The sequence below is a fragment of the Hippopotamus amphibius genome, chromosome 17 (assembly GCF_030028045.1).
Source record: "Hippopotamus amphibius kiboko isolate mHipAmp2 chromosome 17, mHipAmp2.hap2, whole genome shotgun sequence".
Lineage (NCBI taxonomy): Eukaryota > Metazoa > Chordata > Mammalia > Artiodactyla > Hippopotamidae > Hippopotamus > Hippopotamus amphibius.
This window is the reverse complement of record NC_080202.1, coordinates 20,679,672-20,705,832: the sequence shown is the minus strand read 5'-3', so window position 1 is coordinate 20,705,832 and position 26,161 is coordinate 20,679,672. Positions and strand designations below refer to the sequence as shown.

The 26,161-nt window shown below is 43.1% G+C and overlaps 2 protein-coding genes and 2 pseudogenes across 2 annotated transcripts in view; all 4 read right to left on the bottom strand.

Annotated features, from left to right (window-relative positions):
* Positions 1 to 2,492: 2,492 nt before the first annotated feature.
* Positions 2,493 to 2,950, bottom strand: LOC130840604 (cAMP-regulated phosphoprotein 19). Its single transcript, XM_057716278.1, has one exon. It carries the CDS (start codon positions 2,920 to 2,922, stop codon positions 2,584 to 2,586), a length of 339 nt encoding a protein of 112 aa, XP_057572261.1. The 5' UTR covers positions 2,923 to 2,950; the 3' UTR covers positions 2,493 to 2,583.
* A 2,798-nt stretch (positions 2,951 to 5,748) lies between these two features.
* Positions 5,749 to 13,071, bottom strand: LOC130839553 (schlafen family member 5-like; annotated as a pseudogene).
* Positions 13,072 to 17,534: 4,463 nt separating this feature from the next.
* LOC130839552 (homeobox protein Hox-D8-like) lies at positions 17,535 to 22,133 on the bottom strand (annotated as a pseudogene).
* Positions 22,040 to 26,161, bottom strand: part of UNC45B (unc-45 myosin chaperone B) — a 42,116-nt gene continuing 37,994 nt past the window's right edge. Inside the window, exon 21 of the transcript XR_009050095.1 lies at positions 22,040 to 22,393. The gene's annotated coding sequence lies outside the window, so the exon portion shown is untranslated. The remainder of the gene's footprint in view (positions 22,394 to 26,161) is intronic.

The following is a 26,161-nucleotide window of genomic DNA, read 5'->3' as shown; positions in this document are numbered from 1 at the left end:
CCCCGACGCCGACCTCGACGCTGACGCCGACCCCGACGCCAACCTGGACGCTGACGCCGACGCCGACCCTGACCCGACGCTGACCCTGACCCGACGCCGACCTCGACGCTGACACCGACCCTGAGCCGACCCCGACGCCGACCTCGACGCTGACGCCGACCCCGGACGCCAACCTGGACGCTGACGCCGACGCCGACCCTGACCCGACCCCGACGCCGACCCTGACCCGACCCCAACGCCGACCTCGACACTGACGCCGACCCCGACCCCAACCTGGACTCTGACCCAGTCGCCGACCCTGACCCGTCCCCGACGCCTACCTATACGCTGACGCCCACCTCAATGTTAACCTCCCCGCTGCCGAAGCGCTCTCTCCCCGCCGCTACTCACAGAGCGAGACCCCCGGGCTGCAGGAAGAGAACCAGCACGGTGAGCTGGTGGGGGGAAGTGGGGGGTCCTGTGGAGGGTGGGGCGCCTGCGGGGAAGAGGCGCCTGCAGGGGGACCCTCGGGAGGCGCGGCTCCGCGGGGTGCGGAAGGGGCGGTGCTCGGCCCGGGGCGTGGCGGGTCTGGTCTCCTCGCGGGCGGCCTGTCGGGTTTCTCGGTCCGGCTCCGGGCGGCCGAGGTGCGGGCGGCGTCCGGAGCCTGCGCGGTGTCTCGTCTTCCGAGTGCTGCCTGGTGCTCGTGCGGGTGCCGATGAGCAAACGCCGAGGCTTGCGGGTTGAATTTGTGGACTTGGGTTGTAAACCGTCTGCGGCCTCGTCCGTAGTGGCCGTTGGAAGGATGGGGTCTCCCACGGATACCGGCCTTAAGTCAGCGCAAGATGGAGATGGGCACGCGGCCAGCTTTTCCTTTAAGTTTATGTGCATTTGTTTTGGAGGGTTGTTCCACAGCAAACGAGTTGATTTGCGGGTTGAAATACTAGGACTTCGTGGCCGCGGTGCAGCGCTGCCCCATGTGCCCGCCGGTTGTCCATGTCCAGACCCCCGTTCCCTTTCAGAAAGCTGGGGCTCGGGTGGCGGCCTTCAGACCTGTCCCTGGGTCTGGCCTCCGTGAGGCCGCCACCCGGGCCTCGCTCCCTCTGCCCGGTTGAGGAGCCCGAGGGCCCAGGAGTTGGAGGAGGGAGGGGCCCGTGGTGGTCTGCCTTTGTATTCTCTGAAAACTTTGAGAGTGAATTTTTAAGCTTAAGAATTTGAAAATATGATATGTGAATTTGGGCAGCTGCTAATTCTTCACATTCCTCAAAACGAGATTTTTACTAGACAAGATTTAGTCTAATGCGTTGTGTAATATGTATTTAAAACTACAACCGCAGCTTAGAAATCTTGTAGTCTCTCCTTAAATTTCGACATTGATTCTTTTCTTTGAAATATATTAAGGGATTGAGTATCATCTGTCTTTTCTCACAAAAGATTCAAGGAGTGTTTTATTTTTTTTATTTTTCAGGAGGCAAAGTATTTTTTTCTAGTGTCCTCAAAATTGACTGTGGAAGTAAAATGTTTTTGCATTGAAAAAGTTTATATAAATTACATGAATTGTAATTTTCATAAAAGTCAAAATGAAATGTTCTGCATAGGACAGAAGATATGCCTAAGCAACATATCATATTTGCACAAGGCCACTGAATGTCATGGATATTAGTAACAAATGAAAAAGCTGAAGTCTACGGCAGACTGAGCAAGGATTTCAGTTTGGTAGTCTGTAACTCCAAAACTGTAGACTACTCTTACTATACAAAAGCTCTAACGACAGAGTTTTGTGTAGGAACTCTTGTGCTTCTGGTTGCCACATCATCTACTCTTTAATATGTGAAATTAATACAGACAGTTGTGAGAGGTTGTGCAAAACTATTGTATTTACAAAATGGCACCAAAGTGAATTCAACAGGTGATGCACATGCACACTTCATTCACATCTTCAACAAAAGAGATTGTAACACTACAGAACTGAATAAGAACACTAGCTTCAACAGCAGCGGTTAAGCACTAGAGTCACTAAGTTACACCAGAATGGGCAAATATTGCCCAAGTAAAATTCTGTTGTTAAAGCTGAAACAGATTTAAGGCCATTCAAGTTCAAGCACAGGATACAAATCTTTTGAAGCCCCATCTATTTGTGTTTGAAATATGTGACCTTTCTTCTAACTTGTGGTCTTAAACTTCTGTTTTTACAAAATCCAAAAGGAAAACACAGAAGAAATCAATACAACAGAGGTTATATTAAATAAGAGTAACACACAAAGCTATAATTAAGATGAATTAAAGAAAGCCAAAACATTAAAACTGTAAATCTTGCTTGTTACTTGTTGGAACCAGCCCTACACTAGGAGTTAGGTAATATATACAATTATTTTCAAGTAGATTGCTTTACGTTGCTCTAACATGTTCTCTTCATCAGTGCACTGTTAAACTAATCAAAACTGTACACATGTATATTCCCTTACAATAGCAGCACACACTACCCGCTACCTGGAAAGCCACCCCTCTCAAATGACTTAGTGAGTGAAAGGAAATAAAAAGTGGAGAAGTAACATGTTAATGAGAAATAATGGGAATTAGAAGATTCATGCAGTTCAGCTCTTTTAATCAGCCAGCCAGCTTGCTAGCAACAAGAGATGGTTTCCGTTGAGGAAGGTCCTGTGGAGTGGGAATATGGTCACCAGTGACCTCTGTCTTATCCGGGGCTGCAGTAGGAAGTTGCTTGTTCTTCATTTTTGCTTTAGCCATGTTGTAATCCCCAGAATCAAAATATTTTTGCCCTTTCTGTAATCGTTTCCTTAAAAAATCTGAACCTCCAGGCTTTTGTCCCAGATGAGGATACCGTGCTTTTAATTTTGCTTCTTCAACTTTCTCTGGGCTAGTCACTTTGTCTTCCATTTCCTTCTGCTCCTCCGCGGAGGCTGCCTCGGGAACTTCCGCGGACATCCTGCTCCCTCTTACCCCGCTTCTTTGGCTCTGCCCAAGGAGTGTTTTATAAACTGCCTTAAAAAATCACTCATCAAACCATTTAGTTTCTAACATCGTATAGTTTATTTAGTGGTTCGGATTTGTGTCTGGAAGAGTTCTGAGTCTCCTGAGCAGGCTCTGTCTGAAGCCACACTCCTTCGAGGGGACTAGAACCCGGGCACGCCTCAGAGTTGAACGTGAACCCATGATCCTTGATTTAGGAGGGGATTCAAACCCACCTGCCTTTTAATTCAAATTGCTCACCTGGTGTCAGGACTTACTGAAGCTCAGGTTGTTTTGTCTCATCGCAGAGAAATTTCAGCATTAGGCAAAGAGTGAGTTTATCAGCATAGGACACTTGTGAGAGATACAAGTGGGCAGGCAAGGGAGGGCAGCCCCGAAAAGTGGGCTATGTAAAATGGATGGTTAGTGGCAAGTGCTGCATAGCACAGGGAGATCAACTCGATGCCTGGGGTGACCCTAGAGGGGTGGGATAGGGAGGGTGGGAGGGAGGCTCAAGAGGGAGGGGATATGGGGATATATGTATAAATACAGCCGGTTCACTTTGTTGTACAGTGGAAACTGGCACAACATTGTAAAACAATTATACTCCAGTAAAGATCTGAAGAAAAAATGAAAAAAAAACATAAAATAAAATACCTTTATTTCTCCTTAAAAAAAAAAAAGGACTACATTTTTGTAATCAAAGAAAGAATGGGGGGGAGAAGACCGCTTTCTTCCTCATTCTTGAGTAGATGCCAAGGCTTGTTATCAAACACAAGTCCAGTGTGCCCCACACACAGTGAGGCCAAACAGTACTGAAATGTGGGAGTTTGGAGCAGAGAAAGATTTATTGCAGGGCCATGCAAGGAGACAGGTGGCTCATACCTGAACTTCCTGAAAGCTTTCAGCAAAGCCCTTTTATAGGAAAGGTGAGGGAAGGGCATGGTTAGTTGTTGCAGACTTCTTGGTGTCAGATCCTTTGTTTTTGAGGTCAGGTCACAATGTTCCTATAAACCTCCACCAAAACAAATGTTATTCTCTGTTCTGACAAGAAAAGGCAAGGTCCCAAGGCTCAACTTTCACCCTCTGAGGCCCAGGCTGTGGCTAAGAGGAGGGGGTCCCTGGGCAGGCTAGTTATCCTGTCTGGGCGTGTTCATGCAGCACCTGATCTGGGTGCTCCCACCAGTGCCCAGGCCTGGCCCGTGGGTGGCTGTGGCTAGCGCTCTGGAGCTCTGCAGAACACAGCCCCCAGCCTGTCCCCAGGACCTCCAGCTTACCTGCCAGTCCTGAGGCTGAAGGGCCTGGAGGGCCCCGGGAAAAGGCCAAGATCTGCCTCTCACCACCCTCTCTGCCGCCAGGACCTCTGTGAGGCTGTTAGCGGAGCAGGACCTCTAACCACGGTGCTGTGGGTCTCACACTAATAACTGTGTGCCTGCCCTGGCCCAATCCAGGCTTACATCATTAGTTCCTCTTTGAACCCTGTTTGATCTAACCGGGACTGTCATGGTGCTATTCAAATCATATGTATATTAGCAAAAGTGTGATAACATATAATAAAATGTGATGATTCACCTCAGGTTTCAGCATAATATCCCCTTTCACCTCGTTTCTTTTTCCTTTCTCCTATATTCCTGTCTTGGCTACATGCAGAAACCCTACTCCTCAGGATTCATTAACTCCCTGACTTCATGTAACGAGATTCAGACCCCGTGTCTATTGTCTTGTGTCTTAACTATAAGGACTTGTGGCTTTAGTGTGCATGGTGCTTGGACGCACCTGATCTTCCTTCAAGGTAGTGTAGATTGTTGCTAGGTTACTGATTCTTTTCCTGAGTAGTCATTAGCTTACAACAGTCTCCCAAACTCCCTTAAAATTCCCTCTTTGTCTTTAATCCTCCAGTGGGATTTCTAAACTATTTAATTATCCTACTCTATCCCTATTTCATTTTCACTGCTGAATAATATTCCGTTATGCAAATATACTGCAATACATTTATCCATTGTTGTGTCAATAGATAATCTGGTTGTTTTCTTGTTTGGCGCCATTGCAGATAGTGAATCTATGAGCACTTGTGGCTCCTAAATACTTAAAAAATATGACTAGAAGATGTGAAGGTCAGTGAACATAGATTTCTGAGAAGATTCTGAAATGGACTTTGTTTTTCTGGACTTGTAAGGAAGTTACCGTTGATTTTCTTTTCTCCTGTTTGATCTTAGGCTTTCCTTTTCCAAGGTACATGCATAACAGCAACACTGTTCTTCGGCCTGTCGGTCATGGTTAGCACCACATGTTGGCTTTTGGGAGGAAAAGTGAGAAAAGAGAGGTGTGATGGTGTTTTGGTTCAAAAATGGAAGTGGAGCTCTGAGAAAGGGAGGATATTTGATCAGGGAACCATACAAGAGTGGGGAGGCAGGGAAAAGTGGCAGTAAATTGAAGAGGACACATATGTACATGTGAAAAAGGAATTTCCTGAATAAGTAAACGTGAGTTCATAATCAGAAAGGGAAAGAAGAGACTTGAATAGGAACAGAAGAAAGGATGTGAAAATAGAAATAGCTAGGCCAAACAACCTTCTGCACCAGACTGTAGTGGGTCTACTAGGCCAAGGCATCTATTTGTTGAATGCAGGATATTCAAGCTGGGCAGAGGGAAAGAGGGGCAATGACCCACCAACTGTATCTAGAGGAATTAATAAATCAGGCATGTGTACCTCAGAAGGGTACCTCTCTTTCCCCAGATTCTAAAATAATACCTCCCTTTCCTCCTTCACCTCCTCCCACCTCAGCAAACATTAAAAATCGTTCATTCTGTTCCCTGACCTGGATCTTCTTGCACCATCCACACTGCCCATTCCTTTGTGGCCAGCTGTCTCACACGATTATCCTTCACCTGCCAGGAGCTAGGCACTTTGGAACACTGCACAGTAGAATCATTCCACCTTGACTGTGGAGACATATCTGTGGAGGGCCCCCTGCTTGTGTACTTCAACAAATTTGGTGGCATATTTTATCCCACGCCTCTGTATACAGAAGTGAGGGACTGGTAACTTCCTAATACAGCGATCAATAGCAGCCCTCAAGGTGGTAAGATCCAGTTTCTCTTTTTCACGTCCAGTGACTTGATAGGTCTCATCACGCAGGCCAAAACCCTCAGTGTTTGCAAATGCAGAAACACACCTGGGGAGACTCTTGGTAAAGCATTGTGACACCTCTGTTGAGAACATCTTAAATTCAATGTGTTGGCTTTTCCAGGTACTGAAGATGGTGAGTGCTGTCAAATAAAACAGCAGCTGAAGCCTTTATGTTGCCTTCATTTTGTACGCGAACCTGAACTTTCTGCACACTTAATGAATTGAATTCATTAATATTTGTAAGAGTCTGAATCTTGCCTTTGAGGAATGCTTCCCGAGAATTTATGACATCGGTAGATGTTCTGTGTCTGTGGTACAAAGAGGAGCACAAGGTAACCAGCCATATACCAGAGGCCTCTGGCCTTCTATGATTTTGCAAAAATCAGAAAGAGGGCTCCCTGCTGCATCTCATCTAAATAGCCGTTGAAAGTTGAAGGCAGATACAGTCCTACTCTATGACTTTCATAATTATAGTCTTTGTTCTCAGTCTCAGCCTTGACCACTCCCCCTCTGGAATTCAGCAAAGCACATTGCATGCAAGATGCTCTCATTCTGTTTCTTCTGCAGTTGAGGGTTCCTTCCACTCCTTTACTCATTCCCAAGGGTGACTTTTCCATCATTTAAAACATGCTCAGGACTTCCCTAGTGGTCCAGTGGCTAAGACGCTGCACTCCCAATGCAGGGGGCCCAAGTTCTATCCCTGGACGGGGAACCAGATGCCACATGCTGCCACTAAGAGTTCACATGCAGCAACTAAAGATCCTGCATACCACAAGGAAGATCAAAGATCTCACGTGCCACAACTAAGACCAGGCGCAGCCAAATTAATTAATTAATTAATTAATTTTTTAAAAAATCATACTCAGCAAAGTTCATTTCAAAATCAGTCTTGAGACTCATCTTCTTAGCACTTGTCCTGTTCTTACCCTGAAATGTTCTCCTAAAAAACAGGAAGATACACCATTAGAATAGGACAGGGATAGGGGAGGCTGGAAAATGGACCTTTAAGGTCCGTTTTCTGAAGTTGGTCACTTCATTTATTCCCACAGAGCTTGAAGCTAGATTCATGCAGGAATTAAGTGTGCAGGGCAGGTTGAGGAGCTAAGTCTGCTGGAAGCCAAGCACCACCAGAGAATCGGTCAAGAGGTGATTTTCATGCTGTGATTTTGGTAAGTTTCTGCCAAGTTCTCCTTGGCAACTGGAAAGCTTTCATGGTCAGGGTGTCTCTAGGATGTGCTGATATGTATTGTTTTCCTTGGTGCTTTGTCTTTCCTCTCTCATTGAAACCTGGGCAATCCCAGTTTATTTTATAGCCCAGTTTTTGGAAAGAGCAAATCTGATTGAGTTGGTAATTTATCCTTGTTGCAGTGGAACAGATACTTTAGCTTCTTTTGGTCCAGGCAGTTCCCATCTTGTTATATACTTTATTTTTATGTAATAAAATATATAGTATATATTTTGTGTGTGTGTGTAAAATTTGTTTGGAGCTAACAAATTATTGACTATTTGTTTGGAACAACCAGGCTGGCAGGTTGAGGTGGGTTTCAACATTTCCTAAATGCAATCCAGTTGTCGCAGCAAATAGGACTGGAACCATTGGATATCTACACACAACGGAAATGAACTTCAACTCATATTTTACACCATTTACAAAAATGTACTTAAATGTACATAGACCTAAATGTAAAACCTAAAATCATGACCTAAATGTAAAACCTAAAATCATGAGGAAATAAATGAAGACTGCCCAAATAAGAGCAAGCAGAGGCTGTTTACTCAGAGTTCAGTATATCAAGGGAATCGGCCACCATCACTTGTGGTGGAAGAGACTCAAAGGCAGGCAGAGGAGTGCAGGAGCTTTACAGTGAAAAAAGAGAAGCTCGGGTGGTCTGATTTGAGGTTGTTGCTCTAGGGAAGCTGGAATTGGACCTACAGCGCACGGGGCATTCTCATGTCATTGGTTTGGAGAGCCTATGTGGCTTTCTTTGGTTGGTCCTGAGTTGGAAGTGGGGGCAAAAATTAAGGAAGCTAGCAGCTATTGACCAAGTCCTGACCACTTTTGGCCAGTTGCTGCAGGGGTTATGGTTAGGCTTCCCAAGCTGGTTTGGAAGTCAGAGTTGTGAGTTGAGTTGTGAGTCACAACGAGTCAGAGTTCTATTTTTATATAGTCTGGCCAGTGTCCATTTGTATATTCAGTCTCGCAACTTCAAAACTTCTAGAAGAAAACATAGGAGAAAATTTTTACCTTGAGTTTGGCCAACATTTCTTAGAGCTGACACTAAATGCACAATACATAAAAGAAAAAAATTGATATGTTGGACTTTAAGAACTTCTTAACAGTGAAGGACACATAAGAGAATGAAAATATGAACCTTGACCAGAAGAAACTATTTGTAAATGATTATATGATAAAGAACTTGTATCTAGATTACATATAGGACTCTTGAAAGGCAATAATAAGAAAACAAACAACCCAGTTTAAAAATGGATAAAACAGGGAATTCCCTGATTGTCCAGTGGTTAGGGTTCCATGCTTCCATTGCAGGGGCCATGGGCTCGATCCCTGGTCAGGGAACTAAGATCCCACAAACTGCGTGGTGTGGCCAGAATAATTAATTAATTAATTAAATATTTTAAAAACCTACAATGAGATAACACCATTAGTCATCAGAGAAATACCAATTAATACACCTATTAGAATGGCAAAAATGGTTAACCATACCAGCTGTCTGCAAGGATGTGGGGGAAAGGGAACTTTCATACAATCCTGGTAGGAACATAAAGAACTAACGATTTTGGGAAAGAGTTCGGTATTTTCATACATTTAATGTATGACCCAGTCATTCCACTCCTAAGTATTTACCCAAGAGAATTGAAAACATGTATCCATACAAAGACTTGTACATGAATATTCATAACACTTTTATTTGTGAAAGTCATAAACTGGAAACAACCCAAATGCCCTTCAACGGAAACAAATTTTAGTTATCCATACAATGAAATACTACTCAGCAATAAAAAAGAAAAGAACTGTTGGTACCCACAGCATGAATGAATCTCAGAATAATTATTCTGAGTGAAGGAAGCCAGACAAAAAAAGAGTGCATATTTGATTCCGTTTGTGTAAAAGTCTAGAAAATACAAACTATTCTATAGTGACAGGAAGCCAATCAGTTGTTTCTTGGGGATGGTGGCAGGGTATGGCTAAGTGGGGGGGAGAGATTGCAAAAAGGCATTTTGGGCGTGGTGTATATGTTCATTACCTTGATTGCAGTGATGGGTTCACATGTCAAAATTTATCAAGTTGTACACTTTAAATATGTGCAGTTTATTTGCCAGAAATACCCAAATAACGCTATTAAAAACTACTTACATGAATAATTGTAAAAAAAAAAAATAAGTAAGAATATTTATTATTGTGAGAGACAGTAGATGTTTTATGATTCATTTCCAGAAAATGGAGTAAAGTTTGATGACGTGACCAAAGGCTCTCACCAAAAAGTAACAGAAGGAAGGAAAGGGTGGTTCCAGTCACCTCCTCTTAAAGGAAGTCTAAACTCTCCAATCAAGTAGCAACAAAATACTTACTTTTTCCTCATTGGTAGGAGACATCTGGGAAAACATGTGAACCCGGTAGTACTCAGCCAATGAGGAACCAGGGGAGGGATTTGCAAACTAGGGGATAAAATGCTTTCCGTGGCCATCCCGGGGTGTGCCTGTCCCGCAGACACTCGCTCTTGCGAGACCATTATTAAAATCTCACTTTGCTGTGTTCAGGGCTTCCATGTCCTTTCTTTGGTAATCAGACAAGTGGGCTTATTTCTCACATTATACAGTAAGTCCCCTACACCCGAACAAGTTCGGTTCTGAGAGCGTGTTCATAAGTCCAATTGTTGGTAGGTGCAACAGAGCCTAAGTACCCAACTTACACAATCGGATATATATTACTGTACTGTAATAGACTTAAATACTGTTTATACAAATAATGCATAAAAAACAAACACAAAAGTAAAACATTTTAAATCTTATAGTACAGTACCTTGAAAAGTACAGTAGTACAAGCTACATCACTGCTGCTTTTATGCTTGCTTCTGGACATCCTGGGTTTGAAATAAAGATACTGTACTACTGTACTCCATACAGTACTGTACAGTAAAGTACACAGAAGCACAACCACTTGTAGTGGTTGTAGCACATGACAGTGTGTGCAGACATGTGAACTAACTTCCATGATTGGACATGCAAATGCACATTCACATCTTTGAAAGTTTGAAACTTGAAGCATATGTAGGGGACTTATTGTAAGATAATTAGCTCAGAAATCAGTAGGATATTTATGTGCCTGCTGTTGCTAAGTTTTTTTTCCATGGAAACTAAATCTATGATAGGATTAATGGTATAGAGTCTGGAATTCTACATACTCCAGATGGAGACCTTTGCCCTCCTATTTATTTGAAAATAATCACCACCCTCCCCTGTCCTTTGTTTTTTATGTTGTAAATTTACACTTCTCAGGCCTGCCAAGTCTTTCTCAGTGGAAATCTAGTGCTTGGTGTGGAAAACAGCAGGCCCTCCTAACTACTACTGAAAATTACCTCAACAAAATAAGAGAAAATGCTCTCTCCTAAGGGAGTTATAGGTGCGTTAAAACGGAAAGTATTGCATTTCATAAAATTGCCCTTGTAGATTTTTTTTTTCTAGCAAAGGAATCTTCCAAAACACCTGGTCTTCAGAGACTGTCTCTCTAGCCTGTGAACAGTGCCTATTAGCCTTGAAAGATACTGTAACTATGAACCATTGTTTACTTAATGTCCTGTTGCCATGACAGTAATACTGAAATTGATTTTGATTTTCTGATAGGCATAATCACCTTTGAAATTTCATAATCAGGGCACAAGTGGATCATCTTATTTCACTCTTCGTCCACTTGCAAGAAGGTCCTAAAATTTGTGATGGCTCATTTTCTTATTTAAGCAAAAGACTTGAAGAGTGTGGTGACATTTAAATGAACACTTCTGACACAGGAAGCTGTGAGGCTTTAGTGGCTTATCTCCCCTGCTTCTTTGGCCACAAGAACTCTCATCCCCGCCCCTGACAGACTGAAATGGAATCAGTTTCTGTTTCCCCACCAAGGTAGGCATAACCTTGGCACCTTCGGATAGAGAAAAGCCAGGCAAACCTTAGCCACAACCCCCATCTCCTCCTAGAGGCTCTGCCCTCTGGAGATCCACCAAGAGTCTGGGAACCCGGAGGAGCCACCACAGAAGTCCCACCGTCAAGCCTCCCCTCCCTACTGCGCTAGTCTTCAAGAATTTCCCCTTGACAGTCACATGCAGAAGGGGAACGAAATCGCCGCAGCCTAGCCTCTGCAGACAACACATCAGAGCCACTTGATGGGGGATACAGGGCTTCATGGGCTACCTGGGAGCCCGCCCACCCTGGCACATGCTATTAACTGAGGACTGACGCTGCAAGCCAGGGGCTTACAGGCAATTTGCAGAACACAACTTTTTGCAATTAACTGGACACTAACTTATTTGTCCCCAGGCCCACCATTTCACTGCCTTCATCTTCAGGAGCCTTGGTGTGTGGTTTAGTTGCTTCCTCTAAAGTTCTTCGTGCTTCTAACAGTGGGGAAATTTTACTAGGCTTGGTTTGGTAAGATTTAGGCTGAGATGCTGTGCACCTCATCCTCATCCTCCTCCCCAGCGCTCCTGGTTTTCCAAGCCTCCCAGCTCCTCCACTGCCCGCCTGTTGTTGGAAATTGCTACTGAGCATCAGCAGACCAGATCTCTCAGGGCAGTGCCACGGCCTGGTCGGAACCGGTGAGGACCTGGGGAGGGAAAGAAGCCGGACTTTTCAGGACCAGCGCAGAGGAGTTTGGGGAACTCACTACCCGCCAAGTTTCCGCTCTGCAGCGCACTCCTCCCGAGTTCAAAGCAAAGGCGTTGACCCCTCCAGGTGGGGTCCTTATGTCAGCTAAACTCAGTAACCCCTCATGGGGGTTGACGGTGGCGGGGAGGACCGCACTGCAGACAGAGACAGCCCAGCCGCATCGTTTGTGTGGACCAGGAAGCCCACTCCTGCAAGGACAACAGCCCTGGTTACCTGTGGTGGATATAGGTGGGGTGTGGGGTTTGGGTTTTTTTTTTGCTTTTGGCGGGGAGAGGGCTCTTTGTTGCTTTTCTGTGTTTTCTGATTAATTTTTTTGAGATTTGCAGTTCTCGACCCCACCCAGGTGGGCTAGGGTGGAGGGGATCTGGATACAAGCCCACGTCCCCCAGCCCTTCCCGGCCCCGCTCCAGCCCTCCCCGAGGCTCCCCGGCCTCAGGGCACTCAGCAGCTGTCTCCCGCACAAGGCCTCCAAGCCCCCAGACTCCTGCTCCAATTGCCCTCCGACTGCCCTGCACCTGGGAAGTAAGGAAGTAGGAGCGCTGCGCCCTGCGTCATGCGGTTAATTAAGCTTCCGCTTTCGCCCCATCTCCACCTGGTAACTGGAGACAGTTGATTCTGCCTCCTTTCTTTTGAGGGTAGTTTAATTTGTAAAAGGGTGATGACTGTTGCTAAGGGCTCCAACGGAGATCCGCCGGGAGTGCCGCCACTTGGGAGAACTCCGCCATGCTCTCACGATGGTATTTCGGTGAAAGAAAAGAGAAACTGTCCTTTTGATTCATCTGCCCGCTGCAGACCTCATCACACCCAAGTCTTGTGCAGAACCATCAGTTTTCAGTGCACTCATCCTTATTCTATCACCAAACGTGTAGTAGGCGCTCGCAGAGGCTCTGGCTCCGCCCTCACTAGGACTCCTCCTGTGACTCTCGGGACTTGCCCGAGCTGGTGGCGCGGTGCTGCGCCGCGGTGGCTTTGCGGTGGCCTTGTGGGGAGCCGAAGGGGCGGCCCAGCGTGGCGAAGGGGGCGAGGAATTGGCTGCTTGGGCATTGATTGGAGCCCACGCTCCCAGGGGTGTAAGTAGCATTTGGGGACCCTTGGAGCATTCAGTCGTGTCCCTCTCCCAGGGCGCCCTCCTGTCTTCCTCCACCCTCTTAAAATTATGGTAAATAGATGTTTCTCCATCTCATCACTTCCAATTCACATGGACCACTGGAGCCCTCCCAGCAAACAGTCTCCCATCTTCTCCTCTAGAGCTAGAGGTCTGACTGGACCTAGCTGAAGAGACTGAGACCACTTATGGAGCCTGGGGCAGACGGGGATTCAGCCACTGCAGTCTGGCCCGGCTCTCCCTTTACTAGTTCACATCTCAAAACCTGGTCAGGGATCAGCCCAACCCTTGGGGATGGGGAGAATCTGAAGCTTTGAGCAAATGGGAAATGGTCTTGAAAAAAGTCATCTTAGGACCACAAATGCCTCTGGTGAGTCTAACTCGCTGCCCAAGCACATTCAAATCCCTGCCCAAAAAGGACAAGGTCACTCTGGGCAAGGGATTCTGCCAAGCTGGGGAGGCCCAGGGAGACACGAGGATGCTGGCCAGTTATTGGAAAATCAAAGTGGAGGGAAACATCCGGACATCACTTGTGGTCATCTCTGGGGGCTGGGGTTAGGCTCTTTAATTTTTGAAAAGCATTGTTAAATAGCTAAGGTATATGAAAGTACAAAAAGAATAATATATTGAACACCCATGTATTCACTACACAGCTTAAATGATAAAATATTAGCAAAACTTATGTGTACCCCGCACTGGTTTCCTCCCTCATCCAGCCCATCCCCTACTCACCTGATAACCAGTATAATTTTCTGAATTTGAAGTTACTATTCCTATGCAGTTCTGTATACTTTTTATTACATGTGTATATGTCACTTATTGATGCATGGCATTGTTTTACATTCATAAACACTTAAACCATTTGTAAATAGTGTCATATGTAAATTGTATATTCTACAGAGCTTGCTCCAACTCCTTTAGAACAGTTTGTTTTAAAGATTTATCCATGTCTCTAGATCATGCTGTAGGTTGCTGTGTGAACAGGGTCCTTCCTGCTTATTATTCCATTCCTCCCCCTTGGTCCCCAAATTATTCAGGTGTCTTCAAATTTTTTTGCAAAAGACCTTAGCTCCCACTCACTTTGGGATCATAATTGCCCCCGCTCCATCTTCATTTCTGACCCCAGCCCCTCTCTCCCATGCCCCACTCCTGGTCTCAAGCTTCTGGAGGGTCAGGAGAAAGGGAATGTTGCCTTTCCAGTTGTTTGTATGTTTATCTGTTTGGGATGAGAGGGAAGTAAGTGCAGAATGTGATTAATTCTTAGTGTTTTTCTCAAGATTAAAAGTGAAACTCTTAGCTTTGCTCTGGCCAAAAATAAATGCCAAGAGCCACTGCTACTGGACACACACACACACACACACACACACACACACACACACACACACACACACACACACACGGTTAATGCAGCATTTACATTTTTGTCCTTCAACAAGCTAAGCAGGGACCAAGCTAATGAGAAGGGAGGTTAAAGGGACACATGACATAAGTTAGTTTGGGCAGTCTCTCCTAGAAAGAGAATCACTATATTAAAGAGAATCACTGCCTAGGGCAGCCATGTGTCAGTGACCTCTGCCAGCATAGGAGGTTGAAGTCACAGTACAGATGGAGGCTGCATGCCATGGTGTGTATGTCTTGGTCCATAGATAACCCGATTCAGTGTTCTCCATGAGAGACGCAGGGAGATTGATGCTGGGGCCCCATGCTCAGTGACATTGTGACCGGTCAGACTTTTATGTTAAAACTTTTACTAGGGGACTGAGGGTTATTGCAGCCACAAGTGTTAGCATAGAGCCCTATCGGTGCCTCCACAGTCTTTCTTTCAAATCCAAGCAACTTGTTTATAACATTCACTTTTCAGGCAAAAACATATTTTTCGATTCTTCTTTTTTACTTTTCTCAGTAACAAAATTTAAAAGTAAATTTTCCATAAACATTATTACAATATTTTGAACAGTATTTGCCATTTTACAAAGTGGGGTGAAATTTCACTGAAACAAAATTTATTTGGAGGAGGGATGAGGCATCCCTTACAAATGTTTATACAAATCACACACATCAGAAAGGTTATCGAAGAGAATGTCGGTTTTCTGACCCTCCCAACGCCCACATAGAGATCCAAGAGTATCCTGATGTTTTTCCTGTCCCAGTGGGTGATTACACTTTTCCTGAAGGAGCCCAGCTGATGTGAGCCCAGTCCTCCATTTGCTTTTACAGGTGTAGGGAAGGGAAAGTGCGACTCGGAATTTTCTCACCCCACCCTCCCTCAGATCTTTAGCTCACTGAGAATAAGTGTGGTACACAGAATAATGGCCCTGTTAAAGATGTCCACATCCCAATCCCCAGAACTTGTGAAGAGGTTATGTTACATGGCAAGGGAGTTAAGATTGCAGGGGGAATTAAAGTTGCTAATCACTTGAGCTTAAAATAATATTATCCTGAATTATCTAGGTGGGCCCATTGTAATCACAAGGGTCCTTTAAATGTGGAAGGAGGAGACAGTGAGTGTCAGAGTGATGCACCCTGAGGAAGACTTGACTATAGCCATTGCTGTCTTTGAGGACAGAAAGGGTCATGAGCCAGGGAATACTGGAGCCTGGAAGCTGGACAGCCAGAAACATAATCTCCTCTGAAGCCTCCAGAAAGGAATTCGGTCCTGCTAACATCTTAATTTTAGCCCTGTGAGACCCATTTTGGACATCTGATCCCCAGAACTGTATGGTAATAAATTTGCATTGCCTAAAGCCACTAAATTTTTGGTAATTTGATACAGCAGCCATAGGAAACTAAAATCATGATTCAGACTTCCGTACAATAGTCATTAATCCACATGTTCCGCCATTCTGCAAAGAATCACAAGGATTCCACAATATCTTGTGAGAGAAAAAGGACATTTAAAAACGGTTCTCATATGGACCCGAGAGAAGGGGAGGGAGGTGGAGAAGGGGAGGCTGGGACGAAGTGAGAAAGTAGCATTGACATATATACACTACCAAATGTAAAATAGCTAGTGGGAAGTGCTGCATAGCACAGGGAGATCAGGTAGGTGCTTTGTGATGACCTAGAGGGGTGGGATAGGGAGGGTGGGAGGGAGGCTCAAGAGGGAGGGGATATGGGGATATATGTATAAATACAGATGACTCACTTTGTTGTACAGCAGAAACTTACCATATTGTAAAGCAATTATACTCCAATAAAGATGAAAAAAACCCCAACAGTTCTCATGATACGGTCTCAGGAACCAAGACCCTTTCAGAGGGGCCACTAGGTCAAAACTAATTTTTTTTTTAAGATTCATAACTTTTATTAAGGAACTAGCTATGTGCTGCAGCGGTTGTTTACACTCGGATTTTTCTGCGTTTGCTCTCAAGGCTTGTTTCAAATAGGTGAGGCCAACCTGGAGAACAGCAGAGGATGTACCAACCGACATCTGAGATGAGCACAGCAAGTTGGCTCACAATGGGCGTGCAAACAGAGCGAAGGGAATACAAATAAATATGGCACCTCCTCAAAAAAACTGGAATCACAGCAGCGGCCACAGCACAGAGACCTAGCAATTTCAGGCGATACCAAGCAGAGTTCAAAATGAAAGCAAGTTCAGAAACGAGAGTCGCATTCCACAAGGCAACTTGCCAGAGTAAAAACTATATGAGTGAAAATGTTAAAATTGGCTTTTCAAGTATTCATTCACTCTGGATGATTAAATTGCCATAATCTGTATAAACTATAGAAAAATTATTAAATGTCAACTTTGACATTGTCCTGAAACTTCTGCCACTGGCCCAACATTTTCCCCAAGTTTAAGGAAGCTGCAGAGCCAGGACTACACATTATACTCTTCAGCTAACATGTGCTTTTCGAATATTTGGCCCAGATGTTTTCCCAGAGATATTACATTTACAAAATACTCAAAGAAACCTTTTAGGAGTAAACAGAAGGCACCCAAACCATTCATTATAAAAGTAGAAAGAAAAAATATAAATAATATGTTTAAATCAAATAATATAAAGTAAATATTCTGCGAGCATAATTTTTTTAAAACATTAATAGACTTAATTTACTCACTATAAAGAAAAGATATAAAATGTTCAAGTGCACTTGTTTGATTAATAAAGCATTTCATATTCAATTATTTAGTGCTACTCATTAGGAAGTTTACGTTGTTGAGGCAAAATCACCAGCTCAGACATTAAAATCTACCATTATAAAAATATAGCTACAGGTCAGTATCAGATTACTCTTACATAGGACAGCTCAAGGGCTGTTTCTGTGTGACACTAGAACCTGTTTTTTAAAACACCCAAATCCCTCTCAAAGCATAGAAACCTCAAAAGCAGTGACATGAAGGTAGCTTGAACTACAGGTAAAGTACTTCCCAACCAAGAAAATAGGTGGTGTCCACCAGCATCTGCTGATCATTAGTTTTAATAGTCAGTGATAACATTTTAAAGGTAGAAGTTAATTTGTTGGGCCTTCGGCTCCGTCTTCCTCCAGCTCTTAGGCTTCCTTTTTGGTTTCTCCATTCTTCGCCTCCTGTCGGGAAACCGGAATTTGTCCTTGTTGTTCTCCTTTTTCCATTTCATTCTCCTGTTCTGGAACCAGCTTTTTACCTGTCTCTCAGTGAGGGCTAAGGCGTGGGAAACCTCGATTCTTCTCTTCCTGATCAGATACGGGTTAAAAAGGAATTTGTTTTCCAGCTCTACGGTTTGGAATCCACTGTAGGTTTGTCCTTCTCTTTGTCTACCAGGAGCTGCTTGTGTTCTCATCCAGGGAAACATTTGAGAAGGAGACGAGCTCTGATATAAGTGGTCTGGGTCCTCACCAATATTACCACTGGACGATTTACAGTCAGGATATTGTACCAGCTCCGCCTCTTGCTGGGTCGTAAAAATCGGCTGTCTCTTTAAGTTATTGTATCCATAAAACTTCGCGGGCTCCCCACAGGCAATCCCACCGCAGGGGGGAGGGGGGGCGGCAGCGTGGTGGGGGGGGGGGTCCCCGCCGGAGTGGAAGTAGTCCTGGCCGGGACCCGGCCGCCCCCTCTTTTTTTTTTTATATAAATTTATTTATTCATTCATTCATTTATTCATTCATTCATTTATTGGCTGTGTTGGGTCTTCGTTGCTGCCCAGGGGCTTTCTCTAGTTGCAGTGAGCGGGGCAACTCTTCATTGTGGTGCACAGGCTTTTCATTTCAGTGGCTTCTCTTGTTATGGAGCACGGGCTCTAGGCGTGCGGGCTTCAGTAGTTGTGGCACATGGGCTCAATAGTTATGGCTCGCAGGCTCTGGAGCACAGGCTCAGTAGTTGTGGCACATAGGCTTAGTTGCTCCACAGCATGTGGGATCTTCCTGGAGCAGGGATTGAACCCATGTCCCCTGCATTGGCAGGCGGATTCTTAACCGCTGTGCCACCAGGGACGCCCCAAACTAATTTCATTTTAATACCAAAACATTATCTACCTCTTCACTCTCATTTTTTCACAAATGTACAGTCGAGTTTTCTAGAGGCTTCATTATATGTGATATTGCAACAGACTGAATGCAAAAGCAGATATGAGAATTTAGCTGTCTTCTCTTAAAGCAGATATCAGAGCTTTGCAGAATTATGAAACAATGTCACTTTTCACTAAAATTTTTGTTTGGAAAATATCATAATTTTTCATTAAAGCATGGCATTAATGTCATTTTTTAAATAAATTTATCTATTTATTTATTTATTTATTGTCTGTGTTGGCTCTTCGTTGCTGCACACAGGCTTTCTCTAGTTGCAGTGAGCGGGGGAGGCTACTCTTCATTGTGGTGCGCAGGCTCCTCATTGTGGTGGCCTCTCTTGTTGCGGAGCATGGGCTCTAGGTGGGTGGGCTTCAGTAGTTGTGCCACATGGGCTCAATAGTTGTGGCTCACAGGCTCTAGAGCACAGGCTCAATAGTTGTGGTGCACAGGCTTAGTTGCTCTGCAGCATGTGGTATCTTCCTGGAGCAGGGATTGAACCCGTGTCCCCTGCATTGGCAGGCGGATTCTTAACCACTGCGCCACCTAGGAAGTCGCTATTAATGTCATTTTTGATATTGTCTTAATAAGATGCTGTCATTTCCTCCACCTCCCAGTTCCTGGTAACCACCCTTCCTGTCTCTGTTTTATGAGTTTAGCTTTTTAGATTCCATATATAAGTGATATCTTGCAGTATTTGTCTTACTCTGCCTGACTTATTTCACTTAGCACAATACCCTGAAGTTTCATCCATGTTGTCGAAAAATGGTGGGATGCCTCAAGGGCATATTTTAAGTGGAGCTTTAGAAACCAAAGAGAAATAACATTTCCTCTACAATTTCAAATTACTTTCATATATAACAATCTATGAGTTCATAATCACACTTTTAAAAATGTCATTGTTCACCTTTGTGAATTCATGCTAGGGCACTAAATCATCATTTTGAAAATTGACAAAGAGAAATTATTAAGCATTTATACTCCTTTCGTGTATGAATACTATTTCAGGGCAACCAAAGATATGATGAGGAATGTTCTGCACAGAAAAATGTCAGGTAATAAATTCAGGAAAAAATGATGGAATTAGGAAAACCACCATTTTGCAAGCCCTAGTGAATTGATGGATCTAGGTAACAGTCATCAATGGATGCTGAAACTACCAGGATAATGGTTCTATAACTTGGCTGCTGGGGAGAACTGAAAGTCTCAGTGTGTAGGCTGCACTGCAGACCAAGTAAATAAAAACCTGAGTTATCTGTAAAGATCCCCAGGTGATTCCAAATGTGTAGCCAGGGCTGAGGACCAACCAGTTCACTAGATGAAAGGTTGATGGGGAACTTTATAATAGATGGATCAGAATGACAGGGCCTCAGTCTGCTCACCAGTCAGAGGTTATTATAAGACATTGTGTACATTAGCAAACATGCAACACCACCTAGGAGGTATTCTAGCAAACAGCCTCCCCCTCAACACACACACACATCAGTGAACCTGAAAGTATTAGTTCTATAGGTCTAATTGCCAGGTTAGGTGAAACATGGGCATCAAGGAAGAAATTAAATTGCACCATGAGGATGCAATCAACTAAATGATATATGTAGGAAATTCAACAGGATAAATGAATGGGATTTTTCAACAAATAACTGGGGAGAAAAGAGAGGGTTAATGCTATAGATTAAGAAAGACAAGTCACCTATCATCAAAAAGATACATGCACACCTATGTTCATAGCATCACTATTCACAATAGACAAGACATGGAAACAACCTAAATGTTTATCAACAGATGAATGGATAAAGAAAATGTGGTACATATATACATGGAATACTACTCAGCCATAAAAAAAAAGAATGAAATAGTGCCATTTGCAGCAACATGGATGGACCTATGTAATAGGGAAGAACCTTTTGTATTCCATTACAAGTTAATCACTAAAGGGATGTTGCCTGTAAGCTTAAATTATGCATAATGGCCCACCTCTGGGAACCCTACTTCCCAGGTAATGAGCATTAAGCTAAAATACCTTTGTTTAGCTCACAGGAAACATCCTGACCAGGCCCACCTGTGAATGACTGCAGGGAAGAAGAAATTAACACATCTCCTCTGGAGGCTGATGGGAACCAGGAAGTGTTTGATTTTACTCCCTCCCCTTTTAGTATAAAAGAGCTTGACTTCTAACTCAGGCAAGATGGTTCCTTGGTTTGCTGACTTTCCCAATAAAGTTGCTATTCCTTGCCCCAACGACAACAACAACAAAAGTCACCTATCAGCTAAATGCAATGTGTGGACCTTGTTTGGATCCTGATTTAAACAAACAATATGTAACAAAACTTGTGAGTGTCAGGGAACTCTGACAGTGACTGACTGGGTATTAGATTATAGTAAGAAATTATTATCAATTTTGTTTAGTGTGATAAGGGCATAGTGGTTATCCACTTTTTTTTTTTTTAAAGCTCCAATCTCTTTAATTACAAAAGCAGAGAAAATACAAATCATATCGAATGTGCAATTTTTAAATGCATGTGAAAACCAATATTTTCCAACATAACAACCAAGCTGCCCTTGCAAACACATGCCAACTGTTTTCTCTGCCTACAAAGTTTAGAGAAACTAGCATTTTCTCACCTCAAGGAGTATGCAGTGATAAAATAATTAAGGTCAGCTTTATTTTCTGCTCAAAAAGCTGAACTTGTTATTCTGGACAAACAGGTATTTGCTGAGCTGAATTAAGTGCATGTCCTTAAGTGGTTATCCACTTTTAAAGGTTCTTATCTGATGGAGATACATGCTGCACTGTATATAAGTAAAATAATATACTGTCTGGGATTTTCCTTTAAAATAATCTAGAAAACTAAGCTGGGTGGATATTAGGTGATTGGAAAAAATGTTGATAATTGTTGAAGTTGAGTGATGGGTATGTGGGGGTTCACTATGTTATTATTTCTACTTTCATGTTCATCTGAAAATTTCCGCAGCAAAAGGTTGCATGCATACACACATACATAATCAAATACATATAACTGAATTTTAAAAAGCAAGTTGACAAATATGTATGTGTAACATTTATGTGAAGAAAACACCCAAACCTATTCTCTAGAATTTATATAGGTACATACATACATAAAATTTTAAAGATCTCATGTACACCAAACTGAAAAAAATGTGTGTGATGGGGGACTGAGGAGTGGGAGTAGGGGACATATGATTGGAGACAGATTCAAAGGGTCTTTAGACCTATTTGTAATGTCTTATTTTTAGAGAAAATGGATTACTGATTTATTAAATTTAAAAGCAAGTGGAATAAAACAGAAATCAAAGAAATCAAATTAACAATTTGCTGATTGCCTACAAGGTAGCAGGCACCTTACACATATTTTCTTGTTCTGAGGTTTGAGCCTTTTCCTCTTCTTTCACCAGTTGTATTGGTTGCTCCTCTAGCCCCCATACAGCCGTGGGTGTGAACTGGTTCAGCTGTGGTAGGTGACATGGGGCAGGGAGGTGGGATCTGGGCTCCCTGTTCATGCCACTTACCTGGGCCCTGCGGCTCTGCTCAGGTTCAGTCTGCATGTGTCATTTCTGTCTTATGATGAACAGCGGCTGGGCCCATCCAACTTTAGGACTTGGTGGGTCCAACAAAACCCAGCTCACGACAGACACGTCTAGGTGCATGGACGGTGTGTATCCTGTGATTGAGAGAGTTTCTTCTTTGTGAGGGCCGACTATCGTGCCAAGAACTATTTTTCAAAGGGCATGTGGGAACTGACCCTTGAAGGATGAGGAGTTCTTAGGTGAAGTGGGGGCTGATTGGTTGTCTACCACACGATTCCCTTTGCAAGAGAAAGAAAGACATGTCATAGTCGATCGTGTCCTCAGCAAATACATAACTTACAGGTTCACAGCAGCTCCTTAAAATGCGGTCTGGAAGCACTAAACAGTTTACTGCAGTGGACAGACCGTGGTCCTTGGAGTCAGACTGTTTCTGGCCCTGGGAAGCCGTGGGAAAGTTATTTGACTTCTTTGACCTTCACTCTCTTCAACGTAGACAATACAGACCCACCTCTCAGAGTTGCTGGGAAGGTTGAATGAACTAACCATGAACAGACTGGAATGTGGTAGGGACATGTGGATGTTAGTGCTCCTTGTGCCTTGAATTCAGACTTAAACTTGAAGAACTTCTTTTTAATAAGTTGAAAATTAAAACTCAGCTAAAATATATATTATGTGATGGGCGCTCACAGAAAATATCAATATAAGGTAATTCCACTTGCACCATGTCAAGCGTGAAGAAATTCCTTCAGAAATTCACTTTAAAAAGTACTTGTTTTAAAAATTAGTTTCAAAAGCCAAAGCAAATGAACTTAATTCATCGTATGACTGAATTGAAGGTGAGTGGTGGTTGGAAGTTGATGAACAAAAAGGACCAAGTTTATAAGGGAGCACAAGTAGTCGAGTTTGAAACAGATACTTCCCTCCCTGGCCCTCTCTCTCCTCTGAGCTCACATGCTTCCCTTTATCCTGAGGTTCTGAAACAACACATGGTCAATCTCGTCACCAGCTGAAAGAATTTTTGAATTCTCTCTGAAATAAAAACTGACTTTGCCCAACCAGTGCCTTCTGCACGTGCTGTACCTGTTAAAAATGAAAAAGCGACCTTAAGGGATTTTTAGGGCAGTGAAACCACTTTGTATGATACTATAATGGTGGACACATGTCATTATGGATTTGTTCAGACCCATAGAGTGTTCAGCTCCATGAGTGAACCCTAACGTAAACTGTGGACCTTGGGTGATGATAATGTGTCAGTGTCGATTGCAAGAAATGTACCACTGGGGTGTGGAAAACCCATAGTGGGAAGAGGTTGTATGTACGTAGTGACAGGACATACTCTCTGTATTATCTGCTCAGTTTTGCTATGAATCTAAAACTGCTCTAAAAAATAAGGTGTATTCATTTAAAAATAAATAAATAACAGTGAGGCCCTTATGAAATGACTCTACCTAACGGTTGCACTTCCTTTGTGTGCTGTACTCAGTAAAGATCAAAAAAACCACAGTGGTACAGTGCTCCACAGCAGAACTTCCTCTTGTTGGTGGAGGTGCAAAATGTATTACAGTCTTCTGATGTGACATCATTATTCATTCTGGTATCTGTAAGGTCTCTATGAATCACCTAGGGAATCTTGTTAGATCTACAGCTTCTGACTCAATAGTTTTGGAATTGGCCCTGAAAGTCTGCATTTCTGACAAGCTCCCAAGTGAGGCTTGGAGAATTTAGAGGACATTGGGCAAACATGCATCCTCCTCCTTGCCTAGACTACTGCCTTTGCTGTATGCTTTTGCTGCATGCCCAGAGATTCACCATTAAAGAAGAGTTGTTTTGGATCTTGAACACATTTCTCTGTTCAGTATGGTTCTCCTTTCTCTAAAGTCTCATTAGTGCTTTGCTTGAGGTTCTAATGGAACTTACCACATTCTTTTGCTATCCTTATCAGTATCTATGTCTTATTCCCCTACCCTGCCCCTCTCCACATCAACCATTCCTAACCCTAGATTAAGACCCTCTAGAAAATGTTCTCATAGATTCCTGTGCTTTTCATTAATAACCCTTATAACAAACTCTAATTAAATAATTATTTATGTAATTGCTTTTATGGGTATCTTCCCTACTAAACCAAAATCTCCATGAGGCCAGGTACCATGCCTATATTGTACAACACTGTATCCCCATCATTGCCACAGTATCTGCCACATAGTAGGTGCTCAATAAATATTTAGTGAATAAATGAACGAATTGTCAAGTTCATGGAAGGAGAAACTTTGTATCCCCTGAAGAAGACAGCATAGAGGCCAGCACATTATGATTAGTAAATAATTGTTGACTTAATGGCAGTAATCTTAGGAACATTCAACAACCATTTTCTCATTCACTCCATTCAACAGCAATCTATTGAATAGCTACTATATGCCAAGCCTGATTCTGTCATCAAAGATCTAACAGTATTCAGAGAACATAAATGTAAAAACAATTCACTTCTTCAAGACAGATTTCTCTATCCTTGATTTAAGATCCATTGTTTTTCAGACCAACAGGTTCCCGAAGGCATAGGTTATGCCTTTATGAAGGGTTTTAGGTAAGGAAGAGACATGTTCCAGTCTACACTTTAAAGTGTTATATTATTAACACAGGATGGAGGGAAGATGTGGGGAAGGAAAACTGAAAGCAAAGGAGGGTCATTGCAGCCATACAGTTGAGAGGTGGTGGTCTACACTAGGCTAGTGGCATTAGAGAAGAAGAGACTTGAGCACATCTGGGAGATCTGTAAATTTTATGTTATATGTTTTTTAACACATTTAAAAAATGAACAGGACACTGTGAGAGTTATATCAAGGAAGCCCAGGGATGTGGGTGTTTCAAGGTGGGATGTCAAGTGCCTGTGGTAAGGAGCACAACAATGTAATGACATTGGTAAACTGTATAGAGCAAACTGTACATCATCAGTGACCTTGAAGAGGCTATTTCAGAAGAAGATAGTGGGTGTCAGGGTATCATGGCGGGTGAATTCTCAGAGTCTGTAGGTAAATGAAGGCCAGAGCATTCACAATCACATACTCTTGTCTAATAGAACGCCCCTCTGTGAAAAGTTGTGTTTGTGACTGTCTTGTATACTAAAAGGATGCTTGAAGATTATTTAGGAAAAGTCCCATTAAAAAAAATAGGGAATTCCTTGGCAGTCCAGTGGTTGGAACTCTGCACTTTCACTGCCAATGGCCCGGGTTCAATCCCTGATAGGGAACTAAGATCCTGCAAGCCGTGCAGCACAGTCAAATGAAAAAAGTATAGTGGAACTTCTAGGGGGGAAAAGTCTCATTTGAGACATCTAGCCTTCAAAGCGTTAAAGTTTCTTCCTGTGTATTGGAACCTTTAGTTCACTGGTAAAGTAACCATATTCAAACTGGAAGCTCTCTTCCATGCATAAAAGGTCTTGAGCCGTCTGTCTGTCAGAGGAATCTCAGCAGACTGTATCACCATCTCTTATCCCTTTAGGCTTAAAGAAACATTAATAATTTGGTGATAGGTGACATTTTGTCTAAAAACAGAGATTTTATTTCATTAAAGTATAAACCAAGAAATTTCAAAAACTAAATGGATTGGAGAGACTTTCAAAGCACATACAGGAAACTCTGGTACCCCAAGCATTGTCCTGGCCCTGTTCCCACACTATACTTCTGCAAGCAGTTCAGTGCAGGAAACAAGGATCTAATCCTAGGGAAAAGCAATACAAAACAAAACCCTCCAAAAAACCTGGATACACTTGAAGGGAGAGGCTAGGAGTGAGCCTAGAGAGGCCCCAGTCAGGATCCCAGGGCAAAGGTCTCAGGGGGCCTATGTCCTGAGGATATGAAATTGATGTTAATTGATAGTATACGTAATGTATTTGATTAACAGCAACAACAAAAAGTTTCCTTGTATGAGGCAGAGGTAAATTAGTTAGATAAATATACAATTGGACAAACCAAAAGTAAGATGATTATAAATCCTAAGCAAAGCAGAAAATTGTACAAGAAATGAAATGCACATGTAGGATGTATCACCTA